This window comes from Dipodomys merriami, unplaced genomic scaffold (genome assembly GCF_024711535.1).
Source record: "Dipodomys merriami isolate MVZ:Mamm:240054 unplaced genomic scaffold, mDipMer1.0.p SCAF_84, whole genome shotgun sequence".
NCBI lineage: Eukaryota > Metazoa > Chordata > Mammalia > Rodentia > Heteromyidae > Dipodomys > Dipodomys merriami.
The window spans coordinates 3,811,625-3,834,014 of NW_027206446.1; the positions used below are offsets into that span (position 1 = coordinate 3,811,625).

At 44.7% G+C, this 22,390-nt stretch overlaps 2 protein-coding genes and 1 long non-coding RNA gene across 3 annotated transcripts; all 3 read left to right on the forward strand.

Annotated features, from left to right (window-relative positions):
* Positions 1-1,247: 1,247 nt before the first annotated feature.
* On the forward strand, positions 1,248-5,272 carry LOC138820019 (C-type lectin domain family 12 member A-like; the record flags this gene model as incomplete). Its single annotated transcript, XM_070011658.1, has 4 exons — positions 1,248-1,346; positions 3,472-3,576; positions 4,011-4,208; positions 5,244-5,272. Coding segments are annotated over exons 1-4 (423 nt in total), but the record flags the coding sequence as incomplete, so codon positions are not given.
* Positions 5,273-5,274: 2 nt separating this feature from the next.
* LOC138819984 (uncharacterized) lies at positions 5,275-7,600 on the forward strand. The gene is made up of 3 exons (XR_011369715.1): positions 5,275-5,395; positions 6,537-6,643; positions 7,567-7,600. It is a non-coding gene; the product is annotated as an uncharacterized lncRNA (long non-coding RNA).
* Positions 7,601-10,407: 2,807 nt separating this feature from the next.
* Positions 10,408-17,028, forward strand: LOC138820120 (C-type lectin domain family 12 member A-like). Its single transcript, XM_070011812.1, has 6 exons — positions 10,408-10,666; positions 12,898-13,002; positions 13,439-13,615; positions 14,673-14,824; positions 16,119-16,225; positions 16,758-17,028. Exons 1-6 carry the CDS (start codon positions 10,576-10,578, stop codon positions 16,906-16,908), a joined length of 783 nt encoding a protein of 260 aa, XP_069867913.1. The 5' UTR covers positions 10,408-10,575; the 3' UTR covers positions 16,909-17,028.
* The last annotated feature ends 5,362 nt before the right edge of the window (positions 17,029-22,390 follow it).

Sequence of the window (22,390 nt, forward strand, 5' to 3'; positions counted from 1 at the left end):
AGATGCTAACGGTAGAGGGCTTGCCTTGAGCAAAAAAGCTCAGGATCAGTGTTAGGTCCTGAATTGAAGCCCCCAAACAAGAACAACAACAACAAAATGAGGGGAGACATTGTCAAAAAACATGTACACATTACCCGACTTATGTAATTGTAACCCCTCTATGCATCACCTTATTATAATAATTTAAAATATTTAATAAGCAAGTGAGAAATCTACCACATTTCTGCATATCAGCAATGAAAAATTGGAAAACAAATTTAAAGTGCAATACTTCTTGAACATAAGGCATGGCTCACATGGTACAGCTCCAGCCTTGAGTACAAGGATCAACTGAGGGCACAAGGCTCTCAGATCAAACCCCAGGACCAGCACACACACACACACACACACACACACACACACACACACGTGCACACACACACACATGCACACACACACATACACATATGCACACACACACACACACACACACACACACACACACACACACACACACACACACACGGGGTAGGTGGAAGATATTCTCCAAATCCAGGGCAGACCTTATGTTATAGCAGGTAAGTCCATGAGACTCTTATCTCCAATTAACTACCCAGCAGCTAGAAGTGGAGCTGGGGCTCAAATGGTTGAGGTCTAGCCTTTCACATAAAGGCTCAGGGACAGCCTCCTGGGGTGCAATTCCTAGGAAACACATACGCACACCCCAATAAAACATCACCACCACCACACCAGGCACTAATTTGTGAGCTAGGAGCTCGAGGTTCAGGCCTGCGATCCTACCTCCGCAGAGGCTGAAACATGGAGGGTCCCTATGCAAAGCAAACTGAGGCAGAGAAGTTCTCCAAACTCCACCCCTAGCTAACCAGCCAAAGGCTGGACTGGAGTCCTGACTCAAATCCAGTAGAAAAGCAGCCTTGAGCCAGAATGTGGAGCAAGAGTGGGTGGCTTTGAATTCAAACCCCAGTAAAAAAAAAACAAAAAATCCCTGGATCCTTCAATTGTCATTATGAAGTGATAAGAAAGAGGAAGAGAGGCTGGTGAAGAGAAATGTTTCCTAGGCCACTGTCACGCAGTCCTGCCTTAGATCCCCAATGAGCAGTTTATCAGCTTTGCTGTTTAGCAACATTCAGGCTGGTGAAACGAGACTTCTGCTAATGATCACCAAGAGTCCACTTCCACATTCTGTCCAGCGTTCAACGCTCAGATCTCCCTTCCACCAACAGCATTTCAGTCCACCTGCTTTCCATGTTCCTCCATGTCTGAAAAAATCACTTCTGCTGGTCTAATCTTCCATGACTCCAGGAAGAGAGAGAAGATCCCAGAGTTTGACAACATGGAGACAAAAGGTAAGCCTGTGGAACTCTGAGAGTGTGGCCAGGTGGGGACTGAAAACGAGACGTACATCTTGGGACACACCGAGTGGATAAGTTCTTATTCAATTCGAATCATTAATGACCTCCCCAAATGCTCCTAATGTTTTTTGTAAGCCTGGCTTTGGGAAATTGCACAAAGATCCACCATTTATTAATGTTCTACTTCTGAGTATTACAATCAAGATACATGGTAGAGTTTTGAAATTATACAAAGTGTTTCATTTCTGTGGCAAACATGGTAGGTTGTCCAGGAAAGCCATCCTTCAATGTATTTCGTTCTTTTACTTTTCATTTTATTTGTGTAAGAGAGAAACAAGAGGGATTCTAGAAACAAGAGACAGAGGCAGAGATACAGACAAAGATGGACAGAGAGACAGAAACTGAGGCAGAGAGAGACACAGAGACAGAAAAAGGCAGACAGTATAGACAGGAACAAAGAAGGAGAGACAGAGGGACATACAGACAGAGACATCCAAAGAGAGATGGACAGAGGGTTTCAGAGGCAGACAGACAGAGGGACAGAGACAGAGAGACAGGGACAAAGAGATGCAGAGAGATGTGACATTTTAGCCCCTGCAGTGTTCTGTGCAGCGCTGATTCACGTTACTCATGCATGGCAGTACTGGGGCTTGTACGCAAGTGATAGAACTCTCGTTTGAGATTTGCTCGAGGCTGGTGCTCTACCACTGGATCCACAGCTCCATTTCCACCATTTTGCTGGTTCATTGGAAATACAAAGTCTCATGAACCTTCCGGCTGGCTCTGTATGACGATCCTCAGATCTCAGCCTCCGGAGTGGCTGATGACAGGCATCAGCTACCGGTGCCTGGTCTGCAGCAACTCCTGCATCTCTAATTTCAACATTGACCTGTTCTCTTGACCCTGTTCTCTTCAGAGAAGGTCATTTTCCTCCATCTGAAGATATTAAAGGTCCTGTGTTTATTGTTCAGTTCTCTCTAGTTATACTCAATTCGGCATCAGCTGTGGTATGAGGTGGAGCTCCTCTGTTTCAGTCCTGCGGTTAGACTGTCATGTTTTAAATTAGAAGACATTTATTTGAAATAGCTGTTATATATCCACATGGATGAGAGCTCATATCCTGTAATGATTTAAGAATAAGTCATCTTGGGCTGGGCAGGTGGCTCAGGGGTAGAGTGCTCGCCTAGGTTCAATTCCTCAGTACCACATAAACAAAAAAAGCTAGAAGTGGAGCTGTGGCTCAAAAGATAGAGCACTAGCCTTGAGTAAAAGAAGCTCAGGGACAGCGCCCAAGCTCTGAGTTCAAGACCCAGGACTTGAAAGTAGAAGAAAAGTTCACCGGGTGCCAGTGGCTCACGCCTGTAATTTTGGTGACTCAGGAGGCTGAAATCTGAGGATCAGGGTTATCAGCCATCTTAGGGCAGCAAAGTCTGGGAGACTCATGTCCAGTGAACCACCCGAAGGCTGGAGGTAGAGCTGAGACTCCAGAGGGAGAAGACCAGCGCTAAGCACAGAACTGTTGGGGACAGCACCCGGTCTGGAGTTCAAGCCCGAGCTCTGGCACAAAACCAGCCAAGCAACAAAGCGAAACAGAAGCGTGAGCGCGAGGCTTCCGGTGCTTTTGTTTCCTTCCTCATTCTTTGTGGTCAGGCTCAGTATTGAACTCAGGGCCTGGGCACTGTCCCTGAGCTCGGAGCTCAAGGCTGGCGCTCTGCCGCATGAGCCACAGCGCCACTTTTGGTTTTTTCTGGTGGTTCATAGGAGATAAGAGGTTCATGGTCTTTCCTGCCCAGGCTGGCTTTGAACCATGATCCTCAGTTCTCAGCCTCCTGAATGGCTGGGATTAAAGGCTTGAACAGCTAAGTCCTGGCTGCTTTCTTTACTCATGGATCTTTCAGGAGTTGTACAAAGGGTTTCAATTCACCAGGTCATTTTATGAGCACAATGCCGATTGGCCAGGGATTTATTTTTCATGTCTCAAAGTGCGTAACACATTAAATTCTTTTATAGGTTGCATAGCAGGAAAAAATGGAAGGGGAAATGGAGGAATGAATGGCCTTGTACGGATGAGTGGAAGGGAACGCTGTTTTGAGAACGTTGTTGCTTTTGTGTTCCACAGCGAATCGGGCTGCTCCTTCCCACGTGTGGGTTAGAACAGCTTTGCGTGCAACTCTCCTCCTCCTCCTCCTGCTCTTCATTGGACTGAGAATCTTGTGGATCATGAGTATGTATCACTCCTTTTGTCTATGCTACTGGGTCTGGGGCTTGAACGCAGGACCTGGGCACTGTCTCTGAGCTTCCCACTCAAGAATGGCGCTCTACCGCTTGAGCCACAGCTCCACTTCTGACTTTTTGCTGTTTCGTTGGAGATGAGAGTCTCAGGGACTTTCCTTCCCAGGCTGGCTTCCAACTGTGACCCTCAGCTCTCAGCCTCCTGAGCGGCTGGGATGACAGGTGTGAGCCACCGTCCCTTGGCTCAGAGCCTAGCGCTCCTGCCCAGCTGTTGGCCTCACAGTTGGTGTTCTACCACATGAGCCATGCCTCCTGTTCCCCTTGGGTCTTTTTTAGTATTCCTTGTAGAAAACATCGGTTAAGGTCATGATAGTGAAGGTTTTCATGTGTCTTTTTTAATTCTCTTTCTCTCTGTGTGGATTTGAGTTTATAAACAGCAATATGGCCAAGAAGAACTTCAGAGAAATGTGTGCTTACAACAAATGGGGAATGTCAACAGTTCTGAGAAGATCCAGAACCTCAATGAGAAGATCCAGAACCTCAATGAGAAGATCCAGAACCTCTCAATTGCATTGCAAACCCTGGCCACCAGGCTGTGTCGTGAGCTACAGGAAAAACAGCGAGGTAATTCTGTACTACCCTGAGGGCTGCTTATGAAGTAAAGCTGTGTATGTGATTGTGTGTGTGTGTGTGTTTGTGTGTGTGTGTGTGTCTGCATGTGTGTGTGTATGTGTGCATGTGTGTGTGTATGTGTGTATGTATGTGTGCATGTGTGTGTGTGTCTGTCTGTCTGTCTGTGGAGGGGGAGGCGTTGGGGGAGGGTTGGTGCTTGGGTTTATACTCAGGGCCTGGGCTGTGTCCCTTACCTTTTTTGCTCTTGGATTCCTGGAGCGTAATCAGTTGAGCCACAGCACCAGGTGTGGCTTTGGCTTCATAATATAGGATACGAGTCGCATGGATTTTCCTGCCCAGCTAGAACCACTGAGTAAGAAAGGAATGAAGCATAGTCCATGCATTCACAGTTCCACATAGTTAGAAGAAAATCAGAAAATCATAACTACACAACATGGAATCCCCAGGTCTCCTGATTATACAAGAGCATTCAGACTAAATGCATTTTCTTTAAACTACAGTTTTACTAAAGTACAAATATACAATTTCTCTCATCTGAATTTACCTGTTAAATTTTTTTATTGTTATTTTCAAGGCTATGCAAAATCTCAATTTATTATGAAGCTCAGTGAATGATAGATAGGAAAACACACTTCTCTATAGATGGTCTCAGTTCAGAATTTCAGTCAGTAAAAGCCGGGCACTGGCGACTCACACCTGTCATCCTAGCTACTGAAGAGGCTGAGTTCTGAGGATCATGGTTCAAAGCCAACCCATGCAGGAAAGTCTGTGAAACTCTTCTCTCCAGTTTACTAGCCACAATACAGAAGTGGAGTTGAGGCTCCAATGGGAGAGGATCAGCCTACAGTGAAAAAGCTAAGGAAGAGCAGGAGATCCCAAGTTCAAGCCCGAGAACTGCAGAAAATAAGATAAAATAAAATAATGACCTGAAGAAAATGCAGTTAACTTGGTCAATGTCCCATAGAGATGACAGGAAATAGCAACAGGGCTGAAGATCTATTCAATAAAACGACGCTTTCCTTCCAGGACACAAATGTAAACCTTGTCCACAGGATTGGATGTGGCACGCAAATAGATGTTATCTTCCATATCATATTTATACCACGTGGCAAAACAGCGAAAAGTCCTGTGCTCGACACAATGCCAGCCAGCTGAAGATTAACAACAAGGATGCACTGGTAGGTCTCCAAGTCTCTCTTTCTGTAAGAAAGGAAATCGCATTTCCTGTGATAGAGTAAGAAGAGTCTGCTAAGCACTGGTGGCTCACGCCTGTCATCCATCTATCCAGGAGGCTGAGATCCAAGGATTGAGATTCAGAGCATCCTGTGCAGAAAGTCCATGAGACTCTGATTCCCAATGAACCACCAGAAAACTAGAGATGGCGCTGTGGCTCACGTGGTAGAGCACCAGCCTTGAGAAAAAGAAGCTCAGGGTCAGCGCCCAGGCCCTGAGTTCAAGATCCAGGTGTGAAAAGTTCTCTCATCCTTTCTAGAAGAAGGGAAATAATGTGTTGTGTCTTTCTCATTGGATCTTGCTCACCTGGTTCACTGATAGTTACTGACTCCACAAAGTATAGTTCAGTGAGAAATAAGAACAAAATATGAGATCTATGGCTTACAAAATGACCTGTTCTGACTTCAGTACATTGCTTTTTTTGTGTGTGAAAATACTGTACAGAGAGGTCACAATTACATGGGCAAGATAGTGAGTACATTTCTTATCAAGCATTGTAACCTCCTCGTTTGTTTCCCATTCCCATCCCTTCCCATCCTCCCCCCACCAAGTTGTACAGTTTGTTTAGTACATTGCTTTGATGTCCTGTATTCTCTTTCCTTCTTTCCTTTTTCCTTCCTTGCTTCTTTTCTTTTTCTTGTTTTCATGCCAGAACTGGTCATTGAACCCAGGGCCTTGAGTACCACTTGAAGGCAAACGTGTGTGCTTGCGTGTGCACGCACACACAGACTAGCACACGCTAAAGCAATTTTGAAAATACTGTTTGAAAACAGTTTGAAGAGCAGAAATATGTACAGAAGTAATTATTTTCTGTGCCAGTCCTAGGGCTTGAACTCGGGGCCTGGGCACTGTAATGAGCTTTTTCCCTCCATGATCACAGTCCGCAGCTTGAGCCACAGCTCCACTTCTAGTTTGTTGGTGGTTTTTCTTGGTTCCCTGGAGATAAGAGTCTCATGGATTTCCCACCCTGGCTAGCTTTGAATTGAGATGCTCAGATCTCAGACTCCAGAGGAGCTAGAATTACAGGTGTGAGTCACTGGTACCAGCCAGAGAAAACGTTGTACACAGAGCATCTTTGTTTCTTAGGAGTTTGTAAAATCCTGGCAATTATTTGGCTATTGGCTTGGAGCATCTCCTAGAAAATATAGCACATACAATATAACAGTGGATCACAGTGTTGCTTCTTCTATTTGGTAAGTTTCTATTTTTTCTCTTATTGTTTTAAGTCCATTTTTAATCTATGTTTTCCTCAGGACGATTGTAGACTGGTGACATACCCTCAAACACACCTGCTGTGTCAGGCCTCTGTATTAGATTTAATCATGCATAAAATATTCCCATAGGCAGGGTCTGGTGGTCACGCCTGGAATCCCAGCTACTCAGGAAGCTGTGGTCTGAGGATTATGGTTCAAACCAGAAGTGATATAAAAGTCCATGAGACACTCATCTCCAATTAACTACCACAAAATGCTACATGTGGAGCCGAGGCTCAAGTGGTGGAGCTCTAGCCTTCAGCAAAAATCCTGCTCTAGTGTCCAGGCCCCAACTTCAACACCCAGTACAAATGCACACATAGCAATCACAGACGCCCTGATTTTGTCCAGTCATCATGCCGACTTTCTTTTCTTTCTATGGCTTTCTCGGGGCTTGGCCGCAGGGCCTGGTGCTGTCCTAGGCTTTTTATCTCCAGGCTAGTGCTCTACCACGGGAGCCACAGCTTGGCTTCTTGGCTTGATTTCATTAGATGTAAAAGTCTCATGGCCTCTGCTGCTGGGTGACTTTGAACCCAGGTCCTCAGGTCTCAGTTCCCTGAGTAACACAAAAGCTCAGGACGGCGCCATCCTAAGAGTCAACGTCCGCCTGTGAAAATGGAAACAGAGACCATGAGAGTTAGGGGGGGGGGACATAGGTGGAAGGATGAGGGGTGAGGTGATCCGCATGCATGGCGTCAGAGCCTGACAGTCTGAAGGGAAATCCCCTGCACAACCAAGGACTCTTACTTTCCTTAGGAAATGCTGACTGTTGGAGCCATACTGTCAGATAGCACAGGTCATGTGTGTGTGTGTCTACTTCAAATATGTGAGCTATTAAGTACTTTCCTGGTTTTCCTCTTCAGGTTGAAGAACAAGCCCAGTGCCTTAAATGGAATGTATTGTGCATATATGACAGAAGACAAGCACATTCATTATGATAATTTTTTGGTACACAGATATGCAATTTGTGAGAAAATGGCTGGTCCGGTGTGGGTAGAAAGTGTGCTAGGTTAAAGTTCACGATGAAATCTTGTACTTGGTAATAAAGTCCTTGGCTTGAGATGCTGTCCTGCACTGGGAAGGATCTAGATGTCAGCGTGTGTCTCCTGAATCACATGGAATAAAAAAACGATGACCAGATTTCTGCCTCTCTGCACATTTGGATCTTGTGGTATTTATCTTGCTCCTCATCTGCTGAGGGTAAGAAGCTAACTCCTTGCCAGGCACCAGTGGCTCACTCCTTTAATCCCAGCCACTCAGGAGGCTGAGATGTGAGGGTGAAGTTCCAGGTCAGTCCCAGTGGTACAGGTGGTGAGGATCTGATGTCCAATGAACCCGCAAACAAGAGCTCAGGAGCTAGGCCCTGAGTTCAAGCCCCAGGACCTGCACATAGAAAAGCAAGTCAGTCATGGCTGAACCTTGAACAGCAGTGCATCTTCTGTTCAGCTTCAGGACAGTGTTTCTTCTGAAATCTAGAATTGTCTTTCATTGTACTTATTATTGTTGGCTGTGGAGCATGAACTCAGGGCCTGGGCGCTGGCCCTGAGCTCTGTCACTCATGGCTGGCGCTCTGCCACGTTGAGTCACAGCTCCACTTCTGATCTGAGGTGGTTCATTGGAGGTCAGAGTCTCAAGGACTTTCCTGTCCAGGCTGGCCTCCAGCCCTGATCCTCAGACCTCAGCCTCATGAGAGGCTGGGTTGTCAGGCGTGAGTCACTGCACTTGACTGGGACCCTAGTGCTCCTGTCAGCTCTGTTCTTCACAGTTGGTGTTCTACCACGTCAGCCGTGCCTCCGGTTCCCCTTGGGTCTTTTTAGTATTCCTTGTACCAAACAGCTTTGACGGTCATGACGCTGAAGGCTTACAAGTGTCTTTGGGATTCTCTCTCTCTGTCTTGATTTGAGTTTATAAGCAGCAAAATGTCCAAGAAGAACTTCAGAGACATGTGTCCCAACAACAAATGGGTAAAGAGGTCATTCAGAGAAGATCCAGAACCTCTGTCCTATGGCAAACACCGCCACTCAGTGTCACCTCCAAAGAACCACCGGAAAACCAGAAATGGAGCTGTGACCCAACATGGTGGAGCGCTAGCCTTGAACCAAAGAGCTCAGGGACAGCGCCCAAGCCCTGAGTTCAGGACACAGGACCAGCACACACACACACACACACACACACACACACACACACACACACACACACACACACCACACATACCACACACACACACCACATACACACACAGACACACACACACACACACACACAGAGCAGTAATGCACTTTTGAAAATAACTGTCTTAAAGCAATCCTGTGAATGGTGTAATACAGAGCTCTGGGCAGAGGTCATTGTTTTTGTGTCAGTCCCAGGGCTTGAACTCAGGGTCTGGCCCCGTCCCTCAGCCATTTTCCCCACGGGTCACACTCTGAACTTGGGCCACAGCTCCACTTCTGGCTTGTTGGTGTTTTGGGTGGTTCCCTGGAGATAGGAGTCCCGTGCGCTTTCCTGCCCAGCCAACTTTGAAGTCTAAGCCTCAGATCTCAGGCTCCTGAGTAGCTGGAGTTTCGGGCAAGAGTCAGTGGTCCCGGGCCACACAGAATTTGGTGCACAGAGCTTGTTGGGTTCTTAAGCATGTGGAAAGTCCCCATGGTTTTACCACTATGGGCTGGGATCATCTCCTAGGCAACGCAGCACAAGCTATGTGACAGTGGATCAGATGATGCGTCTGCTATCTGGTAAGTTTCTGTTTTCCAAGTCTGGTTTTTAACGATGGTTTCCCCAGGATGATTATAGATCGTGGGGCTATTTAAACATACCTGCTGCGTCAGTCTTCCTTCATGGAATTAATCAGGACAAAAAAATTACCTGGCCAGGGGCTGGTGGTCACACCTGTAATCCCAGCTGTTCAGGAAGTTGAGATCTGAGCATGGAGGTCAACATTAACGTTCCAGATGATAGCATGTGGTAAAAAATTACTTTCTTTCAGATCCTTTCCTGTAGTTGGAAGGATCCTGGATCACAAAATGGAATCAAAACAATGTCACTAGATTTCTGCCTCTCTGAACACACACACACATACACACACACACACATACACACACACACACACACACACACATATATTAGTCCCATGTACCTTCCTGCCCAGGCTGGCTTCAAATCACCACCATCCTCAGATCTCAGCCTCCTGAGAGCTGGGTTCCAGGTGTGAGACGCAGGTCCCTGGCTATAATAACACTTCAAGAAAGCCAAAAAGTTCTCTACTAGGAAGAGTTTGTCAGAAGACAACAAATTCTTGTTGAATAATAGTGTACTTTGTACATCTAATAACACAATGAATACTTTCAGTTCAGGAAAAGAGATAATGATTATGTTTATCGATCATTTCTTTCAACCGTCTATATTGGCTATTAGCGATCCTAACCGTGAGATAGGCAGAAATAAAGACAGAGAGAGAGACACAAAGAGGAGAAAAATGTATAAGAATGGAAAAAATTGAAAGTTTGTTTCTAATTCAAATACACGTATTCGTCAGAGGCTCAATAATTTCAGAACTACGCAGAATAAGTGTTGTCTTGCTATCACTGGATAGAAAGCAAACCTAATTTCTGCAGTTGCCATATATAGAGCTAAGAAAGAGGAAGAGAGGTTGGTGATGGAAATGTTTCCTTATGTCACAGACACGCAATCCTGCCAGAGACCAACAATGAGGAGTCGATCGGCTCGGCTGGGTTAGACACAGGGTCAGCTGGGGAAGGGCGGCGGCTGCTGATGATCCCAAAGCCTCAGCGTCCACCTTCCGTCCAGCGTCCAACAGTCAACCCTGCCTTCTCCTAACAACCGCATTTCATTCCACCTGCTTTCCACCTCCCTCCATGTCTGAAGAAGTCACTTCTGCCAGTCTAACCTTCCATGACTCCAGGAAGAGAGAGAAGATCCCGGAGTTTGACAACATGGAAACAAAAGGTAAGCCTGTTGAACTCTGAGCATGTGGCGAGGTCAGTAGTGAAAACGAGACTTACATCTTGGGACACACGGACTGGATAAGTGAATATTCAATTCCAATCACCAATGACCTCCATAAATGCTTCTATCTTCTGTTGCAAGCCCTGGCTTTGTGAAATTGCACAACAATCCACCATTTATTAATGTTCTACTTCTGAATATTACAATCAAGATGAATGGTAGAGTTTTGAAATTATACAAAGAGTTTCATTTCTGTGGCAAACATGGTAGGTGTTCCAGGAAAGCCATCCTTCAATGTGTTTTGTTCTTTTACTTTTCATTTTATTTGTGTAACGGAGAAACAAGTGGGATTCTGGAAAGATTGGAAGAGAGAGACAGAGGCAGGGACACAGACAAAGATGGACAGAGAGACAGAAACTGAGGCAGAGAGAGACACAGGAACAGAACAAGGCAGACAGTATAGACAGGAACAGAGAAGGAGAGACAGAGGGACATACAGACAGAGACATCCAAAGAGAGATGGACAGAGGGTCTCAGAGGGACAGAGACAGAGAGACAGGGACAAAGAGACGCAGATAGATGTGACATTTTAGCCCCTACAGTGTTCTGTGCAGTGCTGATTCATGTTACCCTCATGCATGTCAGTACCGGGGCTTGTACACAAGCGATAGAACTCTCGCTTGAGATTTGCTCGAGGCTGGCGCTCTACCATTGGATCCACAGCTCCATCTCCACTATGTTGCTGGTTCATTGGAAATACAAAGTCTCATGAACCTTCCTGTCCGGCTGGCTCTGTATCACGATCCTCAGATCTCAGCCTCCGGAGTGGCTGATGACAGGATCATGGTTCTCAGCCAACTTAGGACAGCAAAGTCTGGGAGACTCACGTCCAGTGAACCACCCGAAGGCTGCAGGTAGAGCTGAGACTCCAGAGGCAGAAGACCAGCACTAAGCACAGAACTGTTGGGGACGGCACCGGGTCTGGAGTTCAAGCCCGAGCTCTGGCACAAATCCAGCCAAGCAACAAAGCGAAACAGAAGCATGAGCGCCAGGCTTCCAGTGCTTTTGTTTCCTTCCTCATTCTTTGTGGTCAGGCTCAGTATTGAACTCAGGGCCTGGGCGCTGTCCCTGAGCTCGGAGCTCAAGGCTGGCGCTCTGCCACATGAGCCACAGCGCCACTGCTGGTTTTCTGGTGCTTCCTTGGAGATCAGACTCATGGACTTTGCTGCTCCTACTGGATTTGATGCTCAGTCCTCTGATCTCTGCTTCCTGGGACTGGGGTTCAATGCCTGAGTCACCAGCACCCTGCTTCTAAGGGTTTTGGTATTGTATTGGCTTATTTGCGTCTCCAGGGGAAGTTCTTTGTTCACCTCTTCCCACATGTTAAGGCCAAATTCCAGTGAACTTCACCCCGCATCGCTTGCCCTGCCCCTGCAGCCTGAAAACCAGCGTCTCCATAGGAGTTTCTAGTTCCCCTTTTGAGTTGCTAACAATCTAGTGCAACAGCGTTCAGTGTTACAAATGACCAAGGTTTGGTTTTGCCCGAAGAGTTGGTTTTCTAAGATATAGTAGACTCACAACCTTGCCTTATTGACTTGAAACCCATTTCTTTGTATAGCTACATCATGCTTCCAACCTGGCTTTGTGTATTCATGAATTCTACAATCACGTTCAGAGGAACTACAGAGAGAATGGACATTCATGTCAAGAAAACAAGGGTGGGATTTTTTCCTTCATCTTTTATTTGTATTTTTGTGCCAGTGCTAGGGCTTGAACTCAAGGCCTGAATACAGCCCCTGAGCTTTTGTGCTCCAGGCTGGTACTCTTCCACATGAGCCACAGCGCCACTTCCAGCTTTTTTCTGGTGGTTCATTGGAGATAAGAGGCTCATGGTCTTTCCTGCCCAGGCTGGCTTTGAACCATGATCCTCAGTTCTCAGCCTCCTGAATGGCTGGGATTAAAGGTGTGAACAGCTAAGTTCTGGCTGCTTTCTTTACTCCTGTATCTTTCAGTAGTTGTACAAAGGGTTTCAATTCACCAGGTCATTTTATGAGCACAATGCCGATTGGCCAGGGATTTATTTTTCGTGTCTCAGAGTGGGTAACACATTAAATTCTTTTACAGGTTGCATAGCAGGAAAAATGGAAGGGGAAATGGAGGAATGAATGGCCTTGTACGGATGAGTGGAAGGGAATTCCATTTTGAGAACTTTGTTGCTTTGTGTTCCACAGCGAATCGGGCTGCTCCTTCCCATGTGTGGGTTAGAGCCGCTTTGCGTTGGACTCTCCTGCTCCTCCTACTGCTCTTCATTGTACTGAGAATCTACTGGATCATGAGTACGTATCACCCCTTTTGTCTATGCTACTGGGTCTGGGGCTTGAATGCAGGACCTGGGAACTGTCTCTGAGCTTCCCACTCAAGACTGGCGCTCTACCGCTTGAGCCACAGCTCCACTTCTGACTTTTTGCTGGTTCATTGGAGATGAGAGTCTCCGGGACTTTCCTTTCCAGGCTGGTTTCCAACTGTGACCCTCAGATCTCAGCCTCCTGAGCGGCTGGGATGACAGGCCGGAGCCACTGTCCCCAGGCTCAGAGCCTAGTGCTCCTGCCAAACTGTTGGCCTCACAGTTGGCGTTCTACCACGTGAGCCACGCCTCCTGCTCCCCTTTGGTCGTTTTCAGTATTCTTTGTACAAAACAACTCTTAAGGTCATGACAGTGAAGGTTTTCATGTATCTTTTTTAATTCTCTCTCTCTCTGTGTCTGGATTTGAGTTCAGAAACAGCAAAACGTCCAAGAAGAACTTCAGAGAAACATGTCCCTGCACCAAATGGGGAATGTCAACAGTTCTGAGAAGATCCAGAACCTCAATGAGAAGATCCAGCACCAATCTATCACATTGCAAACCCTGGCCACCAGGCTGTGTCGTAAGCTACAGGAAAAAGAGCCAGGTAATTCTGTATTACCCTTAGGGCTGCGTATGAGACCAGGAACTAAAGCTACCGTGTGTGTGTGTGTGTGTGTGTGTGTGTGTGTGTGTGTGTGTGTGTGTGTGTGTGTCTGTCTGTCTGTCTGTCGGGCTGGCTGGCTGGCTGGCTGGCTGGCTGGCTGGCTGGCTGTCTGGCTGTCTGGCTGGCTGTCTGTCAGTGGGGGGAGAGGAATAGGGGTAGGGTTGGTGCTGGGGTTTATACTCAGGGCCTGGGCTGTGTCCCTTAGCTTTTTTGCTCTTGGCTGCATGGAGCTTAATCAGTTGAGCCACAGCACCAGGTGTGGCTTTGGCTTCACAATATAGGATAAGAGTCGCATGGATTTTCCTGCCCAGCTAGAACCACTGAGTAAGGAAGGAATGAAGCATAGTCCATGCATTGACAGTTCCACATAGTTAGAAGAAAATCAGAAAATCATAACTACACAACATGGAATCCCCCAGGGATCCTGGTTATACAAGAGCATTCGGACAAAATGCGTTTTCTTTAAACTCCAGTTTTACTAAAGTATAAATATACAATTTCTCTCATCTGAATTTACCTGTTAAGTTTTTTTATTGTTATTTTCAAGGCTACGCAAAGTCTCAATTTATTATGAAGCTCAGTAAAGGATAGATAGGAAAATGCACTTTTCTACAGATGGCCTCACTTTAAAATTTCAGTCAGTAGAAGCTGGGCACTGGTGGCTCACGCCTGTCATCCTAGCTACTGAAGAGGTTGAGTTCTGAGGATCCTGGTTAAAAGCCAACTCATGCAGTAAAGTCTGTGAAACTCTTCTCTCCAGTGAACCAGCAAAAATCCAGAAGTGGAGTTGAGGCTCCAATTGTAGATGATCCGCTTTGAGTGAAAAGCTAAGGAAGAACAGGAGATCCTGAGTTCAAGCCCCAGAACTGCACAAAATAAGATAAAATAAAATAATGACTTGAAGAAAACACAGTGAACTTGGTCCATGTCCCATAGAGATGACAGGAAATAGCAAGAGGCTGAAGATCTATTCAATAAAAGGACGCTTTCTTTCCAGGGCACAAATGTAAACCTTGTCCACAGGATTGGAAATGGCACACAAATAGATGTTATCTTCTACATCATAATTACACCACGTGGCAAAAGAGTGAACAGTTCTGTGCTGACCACAATGCCAGCCTGGTGAAGATTAACAACAAGGTTGCACTGGTAGGTCTCTGAGTCTCTCCTTCCGTAAGAAAGGAAATGGCATTTCCTATGACAAAGTAAGAAGAGTCTGCTAAGCGCTGTGGCTCACGCCGGTCATCCATCTACCCAGGAGGCTGAGACCCAAGGACTGAGATTCAGAGCATCCTGTGCAGAAAGTCCATGAGACTCTGATTCCCAATAAACCACCAGAAAACTGGAGGTGGTGCTGTGGCTCACGTGGTAGAGCACCAGCCTTGAGTAAAAGAAGCTCAGGGTCAGCGTCCAGGACCTGAGTTCAAGACCCAGTAATGAAAAGTTCTCTCATCCTTTCTAGAAGAAGGGAAATAATGTGTTGTGTCTTTCTCATTGGACCTTGCTCACCTGGTTCACTGATAGTTACTGACTCCACAAAATATAGTTCAGTGAGAAATAAGAACAAAATATGAGATCTATGGCTTACAAAATGACCTGTTCTGACTTCAGTGCATTGCTTTGCTTTCCTGTACTTACTTTCCTTTAATCCTTCTCTTTCCTTCTTTCCACTTTCCCTTCCTCTCTCCCTTCCTCCCTCCCTTCCATCCTTCCTTCATTCCTCCCTCCCTCCCTTTCTTCCTCCCTCCTTTTCTCCCTTCGTCCCTCCCTTCGTCCCTCCCTCCTTTCCTTCCTTCCTTCCTTCCTTCCTTCCTTCCTTCCTTCCTTCCTTCCTTCCTTCCTTCCTTCCTTCCTTCTTTGAAAGCAATGTTTGAAAACAATAATTTGAAATGCAGACATATGTTCACAAATAATTATATTTGTGCCAGTCCTGCAGCCTGAATTCAGGGTTGGGCACTGTCCTGAGCTTTTTCCCTCCATGATCACAGTCCGCAGCTTGAGCCACAGCTCCACTTCTGGTTTGGTGCGGTTTTGGTGGTTCCCAGAGATAAGCGTCTCATGGGCCGGGCGCCAGTGGCTCACGCTTGTCATCCCAGCTACTCGGGAGGCTGAGATCTGAGGATTGCGGTTCAAAGCCAGCCTGGGCAGGAAAGACCTTGAGAATTTTATCTCCAATAAACCACTAGAAAACCAAAAGTGGCGCTGTGGCTCAAATGTAGAGCTCTCACTTTGAGCTCAGGAGTTGAGGGACAGCGCCCAGGCCTAGAGTTCAAGCTGTGCAACCGACCAAAAATAAAAAAAAAAAGAGTCTTATGGATTTCCCACCCTGGCTAACTTTGAATCGAGATGCTCAGATCTCAGACTCCAGAGGAACTAGAATTACCGGTGTGAGTCACTAGTACCAGCCAGAGAAAACTGTGCACAGAGCTTCTTTGTTTCTTAGGAGTTTGTAAAGTCCCAGCAATTATACAGCTATTGGCTTGGAGCATCTCCTAGACAAGACAGCAAATACAGTATGACAGTGGATGAGAGTGTTGCTTCTTCTATTTGGTAAGTGTCTATTTTTTCTCTTATTGTTTTAAATCCATTTTTGGGGGGGGGGTCTGGTCGTGGGGCCTGGGTGCTGTCCCTCAGCTCTTCAGCTCAAGGCTAGCACTCTACCACTTGAGCCACAGCGCCACGTCTGACTTCTTGGCTTGATTTCATTAGATGTAAAAGTCTCATGGCCTCTCCTGCTGGGTGACTTTGAACCCAGGTCCTCAGGTCTCAGTTCCCTGAGTAACACAAAAGCTCAGGACGGCGCCATCCTAAGAGTCAATGTCCATCTGTGAAAATGGAAACAGAGACCATGAGAGTTGGGGTGGAGGGACATGGGGGGAAGGATGAGGGGTGAGATGATCCACATGCATGGCGTCAGAGCCTGACAGGCTGAATGGAAATCCCCTGCACAACCAAGGATCTTATTTTCCTTAAGAAATGCTGACTGTCGGCGCCATACTGTCAGGTAGCACAGGTCATGTGTGTGTGTGTGTCTACTTCAAATATGTGAGCTATTAAGTATTTTCCTGTTTTTCCTCTTCAGGTTGAAGAACAAGCCCAGTGCCTTAAATGGAATGTATTGTGCATATAGGGCACCATACATGCGCATTTATTATGATAATTGTTTGGTACACAGATATGCAATTTGTGAGAAAATGGCTGGTCCGGTGTGGGTAGAAAGTGTGCTAGGTTAAAGTTCACGATGAAACTCTGTACTTGGTAAAGAAGTCCTTGGCTTGAGATGCTGTCCTGCACTGAGAAGGATCTAGATGTCAGTGTGTGTCTCCTGAATCACACAAATAGAATAAAAAAACGATGACCAGATTTCTGCCTCTGCGCATTTGGATCTTGTGGTATTTATCTTGCTCCTCATCTGCTGAGGGTAAGAAGCTAACTCCTTGCCAGGCACCAGTGGCTCAGTCCTGTAATCCCAGCTACTCAGGAGGCTGAGATGTGAGGGTAAAGTTCCAGGTCAGTCCCAGTGGGACAGGTGGTGAGGATCTGATGTCCAATGAACCAGTAAACAGGAGCTCAGGAGCAAGGCCCTGAGTTCAAGCCCCAGGACCTGCACATAGAAAAGCAAGTCAGTCATGGCTTAACCTTGAACAGCAGTGCATCTTCTGTTCAGCATCAGGACAGTGTTTCTTCTGAAATCTAGAATTGTTTTCCGCTGTATTTATTGGTGGTGGCTGTGGAGCATGAACTCAGGGACTGGGCGCTGTCCCTGAGCTCTGTCACTCACGGCTGGTGCTCTGCCACCCAGAGGAGAGTTCCCAAATAGCCCTACAAACACTGGTGGCAAACATGATAAATGAGAAGTTTGACAACTTACAAAGGACTCTGTATGAGCGTGATAGGTAGAGAGAGGAGGCATCCCAAAAGTTTATACAGGAATATCATAAGCATGAGGAAGCTACTCAAAAACTGATACAGGATTTGCGTGAACAACTTGAGAATACTCAAAGAGAAAGGGAGGAATGGCGTGAGCAGGCTGAGAACACTCAAAGAGAACTGCAGGAATCCCACGAATGGGAAGAAAGAGAACTGCAGGAATCCCACAGACAGGAGGAAGCTAATCAAAGAGTAATTCAGGAATTGAGAGACCAGGTAGAGAATACACAAAGGTCACTAAAGGCATTCATGGAATCCATCAACAAAGAGCTGAAGGAAGTCAGGGAGACCACAAAGGGAATGCTGAATGGAACCCAACAGAAGGAATGGGAGTCCAAAGAAACCATAACCAATCAACTAAGTGATTTGAGAACAAACACTGAACACCAAATTAAGGAAGTAAAGAAATTCATACAAGACCTAAAACGGAGCTTCAACAAAGAACTTGAAGCCATCAAAGCTGACCAATTAGAAGGAAAAGAGATAAAAAACAAAGTAGAGAGTCTTGACAGCAGGTTAGACCATGCAGAAGATCGAATCTCAGGGATTGAAGACAGCCTAGATATTATAGAGAAAGAACATACAACCATCCAAGACAAGTCCAAGAAATATGATAGATCTATCCAACACCTGGAAGACACCATCAGAAGGCCTAATCTAAGGATAATGGGTGTAGAGGAGCACCTAGAAACAGAAGTTAATGGTCTAGGAAATTTGTTTAACAGGATCCTAGCAGAGAACTTCCCAAACATACAAAAAGATAGGCCTACTCAGATACAAGAAGCTTTTAGAACCCCAAATAGACCAGACCAGAATAGGACATCCCACCGTCACATTATAATCCACACAGGATCAACTCAGAACAAGGAAAAGATCCTTAAAGCTGTCAAGGAGAAAAGGTTAATCACCTATAAAGGGAAGCCAATTAGAATCACCTCAGATTTCTCAGCAGAGACAATCAAAGCAAGAAGAGCTGGAATGACGTATGCCATGCTCTAAAAACAAACAGCTATCAACCAAGAATACTGTACCCAGCTAAACTCTCCTTCATAACTGAAGGCCAAATAAAAACCTTCCATAGCAAAGAAAAATTGAAACAATACATCTCCACCAAACCAGCCCTACAAAAGATTCTTAAAGATGTCCTACACATAGAAAACCAACAAGACCGCAACAAAGGCCAAGAAACTGCACCCAAACTGAGAATCCAAGAACCTTAGGAAGAACCCAGTTTTCACAGCCCCCAAGAAGGTGGATAACATGGCAGGAACTCCCAAATACCTCTCAGTCCTATCTCTTAACGTTAACGGACTGAACTCTCCAATTAAGCGACATAGACTGTCTAGTTGGATTAAAAAACAAGACCCTTCTATCTGCTGCCTGCAGGAGTCACATCTTGCCCGTAAAAACAAACACATTTTCAATGTTAAAGGCTAGAACAAAATCTACCAAGCAAACGGCCCCCATAAACAGGCGGGAGTTGCAATCCTAATATCAGATAAAATAGACTTCAAATTAAAATTCGTGAGAAGAGATAAAGAAGGTCGCTACATACTAATTAAAGGATCTCTCCTTCAGGAGGATATTACAATTCTAAATATCTATTCGCCAAACAATGGAGCACCCAAAATTATCAAAGAAACACTACTTTCCCTCAAATCCCATATAGATCCAAAGACATTAATGGTTGGGGATTTTAACACACCACTCTCCTCACTAGATAGATCAACTCAGCAAAAACTCAACAGAGAAACCGCAGATCTAAACAGCTGCATAGATCAACTAGACTTAACAGACATCAACCGAACATTTCACCCAGCAGCATCAGAATACACGTTCTTCTCAGCAGCACATGGAACGTTTTCTAAAATAGACCATATTTTAGGCCACAAAGCAAACTTGTCTAAATTCAGAAACATTGAAGTTATACCTTGTATTCTCTCTGACCACAAGGGAATAAAATTAGAACTCAACACCAAAAGCCACCAAAGAAAGTCCGGTATCACATGGAGGCTGAACAACACACTGCTGAATCAAAAGTGGGTCATGGAAGAGATTAGAAAGGAAATTCAAATGTTCATGCTATTCAACAAAAATGAACACACAAATTACCAGCTCCTCTGGGACACAGCAAAGGCAGTACTCAGAGGCAAGTTTATAGCTCTGAGCTCCTACATCAACAAATTGGAGAGATCTGAAACTAACAATTTAATGACACATCTAAACCTCCTTGAAAAAGAGCAGCAAGATAAACCCCAATCCAGTAGACGGAAAGAAAGAATCAAAATTAAATCAGAATTAAATGAATTAGAATCCAAAAAAACTATAGAAAGAATCAACAAAACAAAGAGTTGGTTCTTGGAAAAACTTAACAAAATTGACAGTCCCTTAGCAAATCTTATCAGAAAAAGGAGAGAACACCCTCAAATTAATAAACTCAGAGATGAGAATGGAAACATCACCACAGAAACAACCAAGATTCAGAACATTATAAGGCAATACTTCTCAAAACTTTATGCTAATAAGTTTGAGAACTTGACAGAAATGGACCTTTTCCTAGCAAATACTGACATGCCAAAACTAAACCAAGATGAGTTAAACCAGCTCAACAGGCCCATATCAAGCATTGAAATAGAAACAGCAATAAGAGACCTCCCAGCTAAGAAAAGTCCATGACCAGATGGTTTTACAGCGGAATTTTACAAGGCCTTCAAAGCAGAGCTCACACCAATACTCCTCCAACTCTTCAATGAAATTGAAAGAGAAAGCTCACTACCGAACACATTCTATGAAGCCATCATAACCCTCATCCCCAAACCAGGCAGGGACTCATCAAAGAAAGAGAACTACAGACCCATTTCTTTGATGAACATTGATGCAAAACTTCTCAACAAAATTTTGGCCAATCGACTTCAACAATTCATCCAAAAAATCATACACCATGATCAAACAGGATTCATTTCAGGGATGCAAAGCTGGTTCAATATACGCAAATCAATTAATATTATTCATCACATCAACAGGAGCAAGAATAAGAACCACATGGTTATTGCAATAGATGCAGAAAAAGCATTCGACAAGATCCAACACCCCTTCATGATGAAGGTTTTGGAAAAATTAGGAATCCATGGAACATTCCTCAATACAATAAAGGCTGTATATGACAAACCTACAGCCAGCATTATACTCAATGGTGAAAAACTAAAGCCATTTCCTCTTAACTCAGGAACAAGACAAGGATGCCCACTCTCTCCACTTCTCTTCAATCTAGTATTAGAATGCCTAGCTACAGCAATAAGATAAGATGCAGACATAAAGGAGATCCAAATAGGGAAAGAAGAAATAAAACTCTCCCTCTTTGCAGATGACATGATCTTGTATTTAAAGAATCCCATAGACTCCACTCCCAAATTACTCAAGCTGATTCAAAACTTTGGCAAAGTAGCAGGTTATAAAATTAACCCCCAAAAATCAATGGCTTTTCTGTATGCCAACAATGAGAAAAGTGTGGCTGAAATTAGGAAAGCAACTCCATTTGTAATAGCCCCACAAAAAATAAAATACCTAGGAAAATTAACTTAACTAAAGAAGTGAATGACCTCTATGATGAAAACTTTAAAATCTTAAAAAAGGAAATCAACACAGAACTTTAAAAATGGCAAAACCTCCCATGCTCCTGGATTGGCAAGATTAACATCGTGAAAATGGCAATTCTTCCCAAGGCTATCTACAAATTCAACGCAATTCCTATCAAAATTCCAACCTCATTCTTCAAGGAAATAGAAGAGGTAATCCAAAAATTCATATGAAAAACGCTCCTCAACGGAAAGAACACTGCTGGAGGAATATCAATACCAAACTTCAAACTCTACTATAAAGCCATAGTAATCAAAACAGCTTGGTATTGGCATAAGAACAGACCTCAGGACCAATGGAATAGAATTGAAAACCCAGAAATGAACCTACAGACCTATAGCCATCTAATCTTCGATAAGGGAGCTAAAACAATAGAATGGAAGAAAGACAACCTCTTCAGTAAATGGTGCTGGCAAAATTGGTTAACTACATGTAGAAAACTAAAGCTAGATCCTTATATATCACCCTGCACCAGAATCAACTCCAAATGGATCAAAGACCTTGAACTCAAAGCAGACACTCTGAAAACATTACAGGATGGAATAGGAGAAACCCTAGGTCTCCTTGGCTCAGGCCGAAATTTTCTGAATAGAGACCCGGAAACACAACAAATCAAAGAAAGGTTGGACAAATGGGATTGCATAAAATTGCAGAGCTTCTGCAGGGCAAATGACATAGCTAGCAAGATCAATAGAAAACCCACGGATTGGGAGAAGATCTTTACTAGCCATACAAAGGACAAGAGTCTCATATCTAAAATATACCTGGAACTCAAAAAATTAAACCCCTCAACAACAAATCCTCAAAGAAACAACTGCCCAATAAATAAGTGGGTGAAAGACTTAAAGAGAAACTTCTCTGAAGAAGAAAGAAGGATGGCCAATAGACACATGAAGAAATGTTCAACATCCCTAGCCATAAAAGAAATGCAAATCAAAACAACATTGAGATATCACCTCACTCCAGTTAGAACAGCAAAAATCAAGAACTCTAACAACAACAGATGCTGGAGGGGATGTGGACAGAAAGGAACTTTACTTCATTGTTGGTGGGAATGTAAACTTGTTCAACCACTTTGGAAAGCAGTATGGAGGTTCCTCAAAAACTTCACATAAAACTCCCCTATGACCCAGCAATCCCACTTTTGGG